Below are 13,651 nucleotides of genomic sequence, written 5' to 3' on the forward strand. Positions count from 1 at the left end.
ATATTTTTGGTGGCTTTGAGACGGTCCAAGAGCCCGAGAAAGCCAGTAGCCTTAGTAATAGTGCAGCTGCAGGCTTGCAGCTCATGCCATCATGATTGAAAGACTTGGTGGAGCGGCTGCAAATTTTTGAGAAGATTTCAGCCGTGCAAACTTCTGCGATTCCTGAGAAGATGTCAGTAGCGGCCGTGCACAGTCAGCACGGCCGCAACTGACATTTTCTGAGACCCACTAAAATATTTGCAGCCGCTGACTGACTTTTACCTGTGAGATTGGAATGGGAAATTTATTTTGCTGCCGTGCTTGAGTCAGCATGGCCGGTATAGTTTGAGAAATCCCTTATGTCAGAGCTTCATTTGGTGGATAATTTTTTTTTATACGTATATTCTGAGAAATTAGCCCCTAAAATTACACAAACCTTCTTTGAGGTTAAGTTTTTTATAACAAAATTAGTCCAAATAAAAAAAATTAACATTAAAAAAGTACTTTCATTAAAAAATGCAAATAATTAAAAGATAGAAATAATTAACACATATATTTCACTACTCAAAATACTTACATTCAATACATTAAAAAATACAAATAAGCAACAAAATTACACTAATGATCAGAATATTCAACAAAACAGGCCAATCATCTCTCTTAACATGTGATTTACTATGATTTTTGTGATTTTGAACAGGAAAAAAATTCAAATTTTGTCTTTCTTTTCCTTTATTTCTCTTTTATTTCTACGAAATTACTTTACAACTATCACAGTTTTAAGAATTTTAAAGAAAATTTTCTCATGAACAAACCTTCTTTTTGCTCTGTGTTTTTTTTCCTACCAAAACCCTTCTTCTCACATTGTGTACAACTGATTTTTTATCACTGTCAAATTCTATCAATCACAAAATAGTTGCTATTTGGTATATCAATTGGCATTATTTTGTAATTGCAAATCACCATTCGTCATTAAAGAGATTCTCAACAGTTATTTTCATTAATTAGTTACTAATAGTTAATTAGCGCTTTAATTATTCAATCATTAGTTATTCAATCATTAGATACTAGTTTCTAATAAGAGATAATTTTATTAATGGAGGTAAGTGTAATTTTACAAACATCATAGGAGGCCGGTGAAATTGTCAAAAATCTCAGAGGAGGTTTCTTAAATTATCCATTTATTCTTCCAAATTCTCTTGAACTCAATCAAAAGTTTGAAAAGTACATCAAGATTATCGTGTGTACTATGAATAGAATATTACTTTTTCTAAACAAGCTCATCCATTACAACATAATAGCAATCAAACCCTTGAAGATTTTACTTTTTTAAAACCAACTAGGGGCCAAAAGCTACAAAATCACGTCATTTAAACCCATTAAACTTTTAAATTTACCATTCACCTCCCGCCCTGCGGGGGACCAAAATCACAACAGTAAAAGTTGGAGATTTTGTAGAGACAGTAGAGTACAGCATTGTGCAATTTTGTAATATTTGTGGGCCAAGCTAATGATATTTTGCACAACTTTCAGGACTTGAGTGCAATTAATTCCAAAAAAGAATTAATAAAATACGCAGATAAAAGCGTCCTCTCCCCTGACCCTGAGCCCCTGACCGCTGTCCTTCCTCCCGTGTCCGGTACAACGCAGGTTCTTCTCCACACTCTACTCAGCACTGCCATTACCAAAACTACCCCTACGCTCCTGCTATTTTTCTCTTCCCATATCGTAAATATCCCCAAAAAGACATTACATTTCCTTTTTTACCCCTCCCCACGCCATTTTTTCTCCCGACGCCGGTACTTTTACTCTCACACACACTCACGCACTACCTAAGACTCTCTGCATATATATATTTTATAGGGTTAGGGTTTTTTTTTCCTTGTTTCATAGCAAAAAGGAGGAATAATCTGTAGGGGTAATGCTTTAAATTGAATTCAATTTCGAAATTTAATCGAAGAAACGAGGAATGTATACTCCAGTGCAGTTGGTGGGGCCGACGAACGGCCACGGTCAATACTCCAGCCATGGTGGTGGAGATGATGTCAAGGCCGCCGTATTTGGAGGCGGAGGTGGAGGAAGGGAATCGATTGAAGACACTGAGATTGTGGGCTTTGAGGATGGTGGCACAATTGGGGGTTTGGATGGAATCGAAGTCTCGCTTCCGCAAAATACCACCTTGTACGGTGGTGGTGGTGAAGGGGTGGCAATGGCAATGCCGCACGGCGGTGATGTTGCGAACCAGCTTACGCTTTCGTTTCGTGGCCAGGTTTACGTGTTTGATGCTGTTACCGCTGAAAAGGTGAGCACTTTGTGGTTTAATCATGTGGGATTTTTTTTTTCTTTTTGCATTCTTATAGCTCCATTTGTTATGGGAAATATGAAGTCTTGAGGATTTCTAATCCACGTGTCTACTGATTTTGACGGGCTAATGTTGAATTTAGAGCATTCTGTCTACTTAAGCAGTGGAAAAGTAAGGCGATTATAGGCTGTTATGTGGCTTCTTATGATCTTATGGGAAATGATTTTAAGTAATAAGTAGAATTTTGTTCTTTTTTCCTTAAAAGGGGAAAATCTTTTTGGTCACTCATCATTCCTCATTGTGGCATAAACGACAGCATTTGTTCTGCATCGCTTAATACGCGAGAATTTGGCTTTTGGTTTGATCAAATGAAAGCGATTGCAAAATTCCAGACATCATTTCTAATATTGATAGCTAAACGAGAACTATTTTTTATTGTCCAACGTAGAAAATTTTGTCTTAATGTGCTTACCCAATTTAAGTAAAACTTCGATAAAGCAAATTGATTGGAGGATACCTTGGGTGATTGATTTGGAATTGTTTTGGTATCATTTGACTGCAGGTCCAAGCAGTACTCTCACTTTTGGGTGGATGTGAATATGCTCCGGGTACTCAAGCAGTAGACTTGCCATATCAGACTTCAAAGGTATAGATGAGCTGTGCCAGTTCATTCACCTCTTTTGAGTTGTTCGATACCAAGCCTGAATGTCTGACTTCTTGCTTCAGGGTTTGATGGACTATAGTGGGCGGTGCAATGATCCAAAGCGGGTAGAATCTTTGAATAGATTTCGACAGAAAAGGAAGGAACGTTGCTTTGATAAGAAAATCCGGTACAATGTCCGTCAAGAAGTTGCAATGAAGTAAGCTGGCTTTTGTTATTCTCTTCGAGTTAAATAGTTTTTGTAGAACAGAGTAACTTGCTTCCATATTTGTGTTCTTTAGCAGCGTCGTTTTGGTTGAAATGATTGTTTTCGCTTTAACATTATGATGGGCATATCTCAGCACGGAAAAACTGCTCTTTTATGCATTTGAACTTTCATTTTAAGGTTTAGAAGTTTGTAATCTCTGTAATTTCGTGTTGCAACGTGTCACAGAAGATTCTGGTAGGGCTAGGTTTGAATTCATTAAGAATCTTTGACAGAATCTGATGTTAGTTCGGCATAGAGATTAAGGCTAACATAGTGGTCATACAGATGGGTTTTCCTTGTACTTTCTTGGGAATATGTATTTAGCATTGAGTATATTTGTATCCCTCATCACTTTGCTTGCTGCTTTGTAATGCAGAAAGGTTTACCTCCTGGATTCCAAATTAATAACTGCACTTATGGAATTATTTCTCTATGAAACAGTAATATGACTTTGATAGATGGAGCTTAGTTTCCACTTCTACACTTAATCAAGCTATGTACACATCAAATTCTCCAAGGAATGTTCTGATAAGCATCGAATGTATTTAAGGTTACTCAGAGATACCAACACCTTGTAACACTTTCTATGCTGATGGATATGCTTATTTTAAGCATGTCACTTAAAGCATTTTGAGTATGTTTTTCTATCTTTCTGAAAATGCTTCTAATGCGATATTGGATTGAGCAGCAAGGTAAATTATTTATATTAGTTAATAATCTGTGGTATAAGAGGGAAAAAAATCCGGCCTTTTAAACTTAAATGTGCCAGTGAATTAGTATGATTCAATCATGCATCCTCCAAAAGATTAAGAAATTGTTTAATCAACCCTTATACGCCTATAACTACTGATGACAGAGATTCTAACATCTTCAGTTCTATAAGTGGTATACAACTTCTGTTGTCAGTTGCTCTTCCTGACTAGTATGCCTCTTATCAATTCCATTAGGATGCAGCGAAAGAAGGGCCAATTCGCCCCGAGGAGTTCTGAGGATTCTGTTGCTTGTGATGTTGCCGAAGAGTCTGGACAGATTGATAACCCACCAGAAACCTCGTGAGTTCTATCTTACTTAAAAGAGTTTACATTCTGTTTCATTCTGAAGTATGCAACAAAATTTTGGGCTTGCATCTTGCCTTTGATTTGGTAATGCCACAAACTTATAACACGTTATAATTTTTGGCACATGACTTTTTTATACATTTTTTGTATTTTCGCCTCAGTGCTATGCATTGATTTCTTATCCATTTCAATCATTTGTCTTCTTTTAGATGCACACATTGTGGTACAAGTTCGAAGTCAACTCCAATGATGCGGCGCGGTCCAGCTGGTCCTAGAACTCTTTGCAATGCATGTGGGCTTTTTTGGGCAAACAAGGTTGGTGTACCTCTAAAACATTGCCTCTCAGTTAATTTTATTCTGCTTCATTGGAAATTAAGATATTGAGTATGTAGTACTTTTTGTTGACGTAGTTTATATTAAATAATCCACTAATTGGTGAGGTAGTAGTTTGCTTCATACCTGGATTCCATTGAACCCAGTATTCATCTTCCAACATTTTAGGTGGGTTAAATTGTCAGAGTTGTCATTTGAGGTACTGATATGATTCCACAGATATTTGGCTGACGTTTTGCTCAATCATAAATTATGGCCTGGACTGTGACCAAATGAACACCTGTTTCCCTTCGTGGGATGGACTGGGAAGTCATGTTTTAGATATTACCTGGATCTTTTGATCACTCTATCACATCCTGTAATCAATCTGTAACATGTTCAAAGTTCATTAATTTATTATACTGGATACTGTACATTTGTATAGGCTTTTTGAATATGCTGGATTGTCTATCATTTTATAGCTTACCTACTTTTGTGCCGATCTGCAGGGAACATTGAGGGATCTTTCCAAGAAAACCCATGCTGTGACTGAAGAGGTAATTACTTTTGGAGGGGTTTTATCAGAGCAGCTAGCTCTTGTTGCATTTACTTGCAGTCACCTCTGACATAATGCACATATTCCCTTGTCACCTCTGATTACCCTCTTTGCCATGTATGTAGGACGAGGCTGATAGTGACTCTGACTATGGAACTCCCATCAGTGCACGTGGTAATCTTGTTTCATTCTCCACCAGTACCAGCTCAGCTGTAGCAGCGGAGCAATAAATTAAAGCATTGGCAGGGTTAGCAGGCACATTATTGACCTTCTATTACCTGGGCTGATAGAAGGTTTTAACTAATCAATGTCAGCCTGTTCCCCAACTGTACAGTCTTGGTTTATATTAGATGACATATATTCTTAAATACTAGCTATGATGGTTTAGAAATTTAGGATATCCTGCTTGGAAGCCAGAGAGATATACTTTTAAGTGAAGCATGTTGGCGCTGCACTTGCAGGTCAATTACTAGATATAATTTTCAAAGTTTGATGCACTTAATGCACTGCTGCTGAACTTATTGTGGTTAAACAGGATCATGTTTTACTTCAATACTTCTGCTGCTGCACAAATTGCCTAGTTTATAGACGAGAATACAAATTGTAAATCTCTAACTTATCCAGTAGCTTTCGGCTTTCACCTGCAATTATCATCTTTGTTATGAATTTATATGGCAACTTGCCTTATTTATCTTTTGCTTTGGCTTCTTTTGCTATTCTGGTGCTCTTTCTTATTATTCCGATGACCTGTTTGCCGTTGGTATTCCAGATGTAGGAGCCCAGCACTTGGTATCCAATTACTGAGGGAAATTTTGAGTGACCTCTGTTCCTTGCACTGTTCTAGTAATTATTAGCAGTTATGCCATTTCTTAGGGAAAAAAAATATAAAATATCGTAATGCTTAGGTCTTATTTGGATTGCCATTTTTTCTCAAGAAAATTGAAAGATTTGCCAATTTGTTCTCTCACATATTCGATAAAAACTTTTTTGGCCCTTAAATATTTGAAATCAACCAAAATAGGTCCTTAGATATAAAAATGTTCGCCTGTTTGATCCTAAAATTGATTTTTTTTTTCTTAATTTTCTGATCAAAAAGTGCACGCTTCTCTCACATACCTATAATTTCAATGGCTAAAAGGGTAACACACTTTGCTTCCTACTAAAAAAAAAAAAAAAAAGAGGCACCGCCCTTTCTTGTTCCCTATCTACTCATTTTTAGCCACTAAAACCCTACTTCTAAGTCATCAAACCCCCCATTGAAGAGGAAAATTCCACACAGCTACTCACAAGTAATAGAAGAAGAGCAAGAAAAGAAATTTAAGAAACTCATTCATGGAAGAGTACAATGAGAAAAAATATGATTGACGTCATTGTGACAAATAACCCATTATTTGTAACTTCTTGAAAACTTACAAATGTGAGATGAAGATTCTATGCCCATCCAAAATATGGAGTAAGTTTAAATACATTTCATTTTGGTTGGCTTTGGACAAAAACTGCGGGGAGAGAAGAGAAAAATGTGAGAAAGGAAGGAAGAAATGGTAAGGTTCATTTTTTTTAACCTTTTAAGTCAGAGATAAAGTGTTATTTTCATTTTAACTCTTAAAATTATAGGCACATGAGAGGGGCGTGCATTTTTTATCTTCAGAGGGATTATTTTGACTGATTTTAAATATTATGAATAAAAAAGTTTATTTTCAAAAATATGAGGGACTATATTAGCAAATTTATATTTTTTATGCAAATATTTTTTTATTTTATATACATCAAATCATTATTGTGCATTTTTTTTTTTTACAAAATTTAACAAAATAGTAATCCAAACAAACTCATCCCCCATATGGATTTTCATATCCGGACCCACCCACCAATTAAAGTATTCCTCAACAATTCTTCCACGAACCACCTGTCCCTTCCTTTTATGTATATATGTATATATATATATTTTTTGCTATTTTTTGCATATAAAATAATGACCACTACCAAATCTAATCCAAAACGCTCGTCTTCTTCATACATACAATGCCACATTATCCGTTCTCCCAAGCTATCGCTGGGTCCCGCTACAAAACCCAAGAATCAACCGCACAAACTCTCTCGGGAGCACCATAAACAATGCATCCGCGTCGCTGCGTATCGTTCCTCCTCCATGCATAATGATTTTCTTATAAAATTAAGCCAACGATTTTACCAAATCAAAGCGTCTTCAATTCAATGAAACAGACCCCGGGGCATATCCTGCAAATTTTTACCTTTTTATGGTCTTCTTAATAAATATATTCTACTGTACGGAATACATTTAATCTTTTCGTATATGTATACGTACGTATACCAGTGCGTGTCTGTGTGAGAGAGAAATGATGGAGAAAATGGAAAGATAAAACGCCAACGAAAGGTGATGATCATGAAGAACCTCTTCTTTCTTTTTTTTTTTTTGGTTCGATTTAATGGTGAAATAATGATTAATTGATTAGTAATTTTTTAGTTATGGCGGGGATTCCTAAGGCAATGAAGGCGCGTCACTACGATGACGGCGGCGACGACCGCGTGGACGACGACGAGGAGGAGGAGGAGGAGGAGGAAGAGGAAGACGAGGACGAGGACGAGGACGACGACGGAGGAGGCGATGACGTCATGAGTGACGTCAACGAGGTTCATTTGAACTCTGTAGGTAATCATAATCACCGCCACAAGCAGCAGCAGCAACACCAACACCACAGCCACCGCGCAGGAGGTGGTGGTCAGGTGGTGGCGACGAGGACGAGTGAGCTCACTCTTGCTTTTGAAGGTGAAGTCTATGTTTTCCCAGCTGTCACTCCTCAAAAGGTAACTTTTTTTTTCCTTTTTTGGTAGTAAATAGTAATCAGTAATTTACATGATAAGGTTGATCTTAATTTTTTTTTTGGTATGAGTATGTGTTTTTGGTGTTGTCCGTGTATTGCTGTTAATGGAAAGTTGATGGTGGTGAACTTTTATTGGCGTGTTTCTTTATTTGGTGAGATACCTACACTGTGTGTGTTTGTGCGTGTTTTTAAATAGTCCATGCGCATGCTTTCCTCGTCAACATCGTTTTTTCCTTTAGAAATATTTTGATCTCTAAGAAGAAACTGCTAAGCAGTAGGAAAACTCTAATTTTCAGAGGAATGAGTATTTATTATTAATGTCTTTGAATATGATGTTCGTGATCATATCTTCATTAACGATGTTTTCTGCTTTTATCTTTTGATAAAGTGGGAAAACTTTTGTATGAATATGATGTTTGTTTCTTTCGGAAAGAATGTGTAACTATTTTTTCAGCTTCTGTTCCGGACTTTTATGTGTGTTTTTAGTCTTTTTCCTTTTCTAAGGAATATGTGTTATGATGCTAATCATTTTATGACTTTTGCTCCGTTTATGACTCCTCACTTAGTAAATCCAAGTTCTTAATCCTCCCAAAGGGTAAAGCATCTTTATGAATTTTCCCAGTTCTTTTGAGCCTTTTACCTTGATATTTGTTGTGGCCTTCATTGGCATGACCTGATTTTTAAACAAGCTCCCTGCTAGTCTTTGATTTTAAGTTAACTTACAGAAGTAACAAAAGATATGGGCATTGGCGTAGAGTCATTGTGAGGATTTTTGGTTTTTATTCTTTTTTGTTTTAACTTTTTTATTTATATTTGTCTGTTGGCTATTGGCTTGTAGCATCATGTATGTCCAAGAATCTTCAATGAGGGAATGATATGGTATGTTATAGTCCAAGATTTTTGGAATCCAAGTTTTGACTTAAAACAGTGATTAAAATAGAGAGTAGGCAGGCATTCTGCAGTGAAAGCAGCTACTTTCTGTATAAGCAACTTGGAGCACTGCGAATATTCATCTTTATGGGATAATATTGTCATCAGAGAGTAATTTGTTGCTACATGCCTCACAAGCAGGTGCAAGCAGTTCTCTTGCTTTTAGGTGGACGTGATGTACCTACTTCTGTTCCTGATAATGATGTCATCTTTGATTCAAATAGAAAGGTATTTCTTCAGTTGACAGCATCAAAGCAATTCCTAATAGTTATTAGATTGTTGTTTCATGCACTGCTCTGAATAACTCTTTTAGGGTGTGGATGATACACTGAAGCGGTCCAATGTCTCAAAAAGAATAGCTTCTTTGGTTAGATTCCGTGAGAAACGGAAGGAGAGATGCTTTGACAAGAAAATTCGCTACAGCATTCGCAAAGAAGTCGCTCAAAGGTGTATAATTATGTGGCTATTTGCGTATTTTGCTCATAGAAGCTTATTTCATCTCTTAACTTCTATCTGTTACCCTGATATATGTTCATCCTTGTATTATACATTAATTTGCTTTAAGTATAGAGTATTGATGGTCTTTAATCTTTTTTGGCGGTTTATGTGACTCCAATAATTTTTGGTAGATAAATTTGGTTACTTGAATGTTTAAAATGGATTGGAAGGGACAGACACTCCTGCAATTCAAGATTCTGGCATTTTAATTTTTGAAAGACTGAAGACTCTGCAAACTTGTAGATTTCTTTCTGCTGCCTGCTTCCCTCTTAGGCTTCTCTGCTTAGAAAGGAGTTTGCAGATTTATTAAGGGCTTCTTGCTTAAAACAACGGGCAATGAACAGAACCAGGGCATCCATTTTAACTAGGTCAGCACTATTTAAGGAAAACAACCTAAAGGAGGAGTTGTCTCACAATTCAGCCAAAAGCTCTAGTGATTGGGGTACCAGGACAGTTTCTGTTAGAATAAAGATCAACCTGAACTAAAGTATTACAAAATTAACCCCTAAAATCATTCAAAATTGCCAATTGCACTTTTCTTCCACATTTCCATGGTAATATTTGCTCCAGCAGAGAGATATCTATGATCCTGACTTTTACCATGATATAACTTGATTGTGTATTGTCCTCTACCAGAATGCACCGCAAGAACGGTCAGTTTGCATCAGTGAAAGATGGTTCTGGTTCTTCTAATTGGGTTTCATCAAAGAATAACCTTCAAGGAGATGATAAATCTCATCCAGAAACTGTGTGAGTTGCCTCTTCTATTTGAATTTGTTGCTTCAGCTATTGGAAGTTTTGGTTTTTCTTCCCTCTTAAAACAGTATGCGAAAGTTAGTTTTCCTTCTACATTTTTGCAAAATTTACAGTCTTCGTAGATGTCACCATTGTGGTGTTGGTGAGAATTCTACTCCTGCAATGCGCCGTGGTCCCACAGGACCAAGAACTCTATGCAATGCATGTGGGCTTATGTGGGCAAACAAGGTGCATAACATCTTCATAAAGATTTTACTGGTTTAATTTCAAGGTCACATGTTCTTAAATATGTTTTTTGGGGAAATTGAGATTTCCTGTAACATTCCAGTTTCTTGCAGTTACTTTTTATCCTGTGTGCCTCTTTGTTAGGCAGCTGAACAACTTGATTTGTTCAGTCTTATCTTCTTCTATGTGCTGAAGTAATTCACTCTTTAGCTTAGACATTGTTTTCAAACTTCAAGATGGATGTAAATGACACAAAAAGTAATGTATCATGTAAAAGATGGCTTAGTCAATCAAATCCCGATTTTGGCTGTTTGGTTATTTTGCTTGGTTTTATTTGTGATGAAGTTGGCTTTTTTAAGGAAATTGTGCTTTTTATATGTCATACACTAGGTAGATCTCTTTGAATCTAATTAAGTGAGAAATCATTGAGAGGGAACTACTAGCGTTTTCTATTTTTATTTGTTTAAGGGTGAGCACAATTTTGAAGCCATGGGTACAAAAGCAGTATATTAATTCCTTATCCTGTTAGTTGTGACAAGTGATTTCTCCTTTTCCTGCTTCCATTTTTAAGAGACCTTGGCTTAAGAGAGACAGATAGACATCTGGAAGTCCTAAACTTCAAGGAGTTGTTTAATTTGTAGAGAGATGCATGGTACATTTTCAATGTCAGGTTGCAACAGATAAATAGATGTTTGAATTTGCTAACAAGGTTGTTTCTCGTGTTTTACTTTTTTCGTCTCTGTGCAGAGATATTTAGGTATCAGGGAAGCTAACAAAAAATTTTCTCATCGAGTTTTTTGCTTAATATTTACTTGTTATCACTCTTTCTCTCTCAAGCCATTACAAGCTATTGTAGTTTCTATCACCTTTTTTTTTTCTGAAGTTGATTGCTTTTACGTTTAGTTTATTTAGTTTCCCTATGATTCCTGGTTGTTGCTTTCTGTTCTATTAAAAAATATCATCATTTTAATTTTGGAATTCGTAATGTTTTGATTTTTTTTTCCGTAGTTTATGCCATTCATGTTATATCCTTGGTTGAGCAGGGAACACTAAGAGATCTGAGCAAGGGAGGGAGGACTAGTTCTTTACACCCTGTGGAACTGGTATTGCTTCGACTAGCATGGCTAAAAATTTATTTGGTGCATGGCAACTGAGTTCCATCCTCACAGCTGACTGAATTTTTTTAGTTCCATCTTCACAGCTGACTGAATTTTTTTAGTTCCATCTTCACAGCTGACTGATTTTTTTTTCCAATGGCCACTTAGTCACTTAGTTTGACATTTGTTACTAAAACTTGCTACCTTTCTTTGAATGATCACCAGATATCCATCATATGCATTATAAGCCATTCCAGTGACCAAATGTCATTTTATAATTGCATCACAATATTCATTGTGTGTACAGGGGACCCCTTGTGACATCAAGCCTTTAGTCCTTAAAGGTGAAAATTCTTCTGGCAACCAGTATGAACATGTATGTCATGTGTGGCTTGTTAAGGAGGCGTTTGATTAGTATAGTTATAGTAGTCCTGATGATATTTGCACTATATGCAGGCAACTCCTTCAAAGGCTTTAACAGATGGAACTGACAAGTATTCTGCCAATCCAGATGAAGGGGTATGCACTCATGTTTAACATGACGTTGCAATCTGTCAATGCTCTGAGCAGTTGAAGTCTCATGGATGAATTACAGTCTTGATTTTCTCGGAAGTGTCAAATTTGGTTAAAATTGGCAATCCTATTATTTCTGCATGAATATGTTGCTTTTGAAGCATTCTGATTTAAGCGGTCCAATCATTAGCTCGTATTATTTTTTGTGCGTATTTTTAAAGTGGTATTTTTTTCAGTCAAATAATTCACCAAATCACCTCATTTGTGAACATTATATCTTTGTGAAACTCATGAACCTCTCATCTTGGTTTTGTCTGTGACCTAAAATGGTCATGCCTTCCCCTTCTGCAGCATCTTCGTGGATCCGGTGAAGATCTTACAAATCATGTGCCTGTGGGGATTCCAGCCTCTTCTGGCGACCTTAACGAGCAGGTAATGCATGTGATTTTCTACAGCTCTTTGGATTTTGTGCAGTCCACGATTTTCTTATTTGGAAACTCTCCACCACAGGAAGGTCTTCTTGATTTTACAAGTACATCAGAGACAGAAGTAGATATCCCCACCAACTTTGGTGAGTAGTTTCACTCATTCCACTCGTGGGTGCATCGAGTTCCCTGTAAATTCGTTCCTCTTGTATTCTGTTATGTAGCATTAGATTTATTTGTACCTTCATAATGACGACCCCGTTGAATGGGCGCACCATCACTGTTGTGATGATGCTCAAATTCTTGAATGAGGTGCTCTGTGAGAAAACTAACAGTTAGTGTAGTGTAATTGCGGTTGTTCATAGGAGTTGGTGTTGTTAAAACAAGCATTTGAAGACAATGTTAGTGTATGAGAGTGTAATTATTGATGTGTATTGTGGATAAGCTATCAGTTTAAAACATCATTGTTTCGTTGGGCAGCTCTCCATTTGACAACATTGATGTTTGAACCGGTGAGGTCGATTGCATGGTTTTAGACTTTCTTTCTTGAGCTTATGATTTCTGACCTAACTTTGATCTGCACCGTGTACGCTTGGTTTGGGTGATACCTGCTATTCCTTACCAAATCCCAACCCGAATGGGAGAAAGGAGAAAAAGACTAGTCAAGAAGGGAATGATGACAAATGGGGAAACAAAGATCTCGTTTTCAACAGCTGCCTTAAGCCAAGCATGTAACTTGCCCTCTTCCTTAAAACAAGAAAGAATAACCTAATTCCTTTCTCTTGACTGAAAGAAGTTGATGGACAAAAGGAGGTTTAACTCCGAAAGAAGCACTTCATGAAGCCTCCTGCAATTTGATTGATTTATTTATTCGGATACAGTCGCTTCCTTCTGGACCTTATCTATGATCTTAGGCGGAAAGGAGTTGAAGGGCCTTCTTTTTCACAAAGCTCTGTTAGAGAGGAAGCAAAATGAAAATGCTCAAGCCATTAAATATAGAGCCTGCATTAGAAATATTCTTAACGCACAAAACATGTATGTTGCGTCCGCTGATTTGAGTCAAGTTGCATTGAATCCTAAATCTAATGCTTAGCAATCTTTAATGTAATGTTCCATATGTACTTGTTTACTATCAAATAACAATAACTGAAGTCAGCGAAACACAATCAAATCGTCATTCTACCAATGAAATCTTCGATGAGCTCTGCTAATTATGCTATCCTAGCTTCGGCTTTGGGCTGATCCCAAG

At 36.8% G+C, this 13,651-nt stretch overlaps 2 protein-coding genes across 6 annotated transcripts; both read left to right on the forward strand.

Moving 5' to 3' along the window:
- Nucleotides 1–1,597: 1,597 nt before the first annotated feature.
- On the forward strand, nt 1,598–5,787 carry LOC113749218 (GATA transcription factor 25-like). The gene is made up of 7 exons (XM_027292897.1): nt 1,598–2,281; nt 2,844–2,927; nt 3,008–3,141; nt 4,137–4,241; nt 4,457–4,562; nt 5,069–5,116; nt 5,241–5,787. The coding sequence occupies exons 1-7, from the start codon at nt 1,949–1,951 to the stop codon at nt 5,343–5,345; spliced, it is 915 nt and encodes a 304-aa protein (XP_027148698.1). The 5' UTR covers nt 1,598–1,948; the 3' UTR covers nt 5,346–5,787.
- Nucleotides 5,788–7,147: 1,360 nt separating this feature from the next.
- Nucleotides 7,148–12,873, forward strand: LOC113749774 (GATA transcription factor 19-like). Of its 5 annotated transcripts, none has more exons than XM_027293618.1 (11): nt 7,149–7,510; nt 7,601–7,941; nt 9,030–9,116; nt 9,202–9,335; nt 10,023–10,136; nt 10,265–10,370; nt 11,411–11,470; nt 11,772–11,840; nt 11,921–11,983; nt 12,329–12,409; nt 12,488–12,873. In XM_027293618.1, the coding sequence occupies exons 2-11, from the start codon at nt 7,603–7,605 to the stop codon at nt 12,554–12,556; spliced, it is 1,122 nt and encodes a 373-aa protein (XP_027149419.1). In that variant the 5' UTR covers nt 7,149–7,510; nt 7,601–7,602; the 3' UTR covers nt 12,557–12,873. The 5 variants fall into 5 exon arrangements, with proteins under 5 accessions (XP_027149422.1, XP_027149419.1, XP_027149420.1 ...); XM_027293617.1 differs by having other exon boundaries at nt 7,151–7,510; nt 10,256–10,370; XM_027293621.1 differs by lacking the exon at nt 12,488–12,873 and having other exon boundaries at nt 7,148–7,510; nt 10,256–10,370; nt 11,772–11,808.
- The last annotated feature ends 778 nt before the right edge of the window (nt 12,874–13,651 follow it).

The sequence above is a fragment of the Coffea eugenioides genome, chromosome 10 (assembly GCF_003713205.1).
Source record: "Coffea eugenioides isolate CCC68of chromosome 10, Ceug_1.0, whole genome shotgun sequence".
NCBI classification, from domain to species: Eukaryota; Viridiplantae; Streptophyta; class Magnoliopsida; order Gentianales; family Rubiaceae; genus Coffea; species Coffea eugenioides.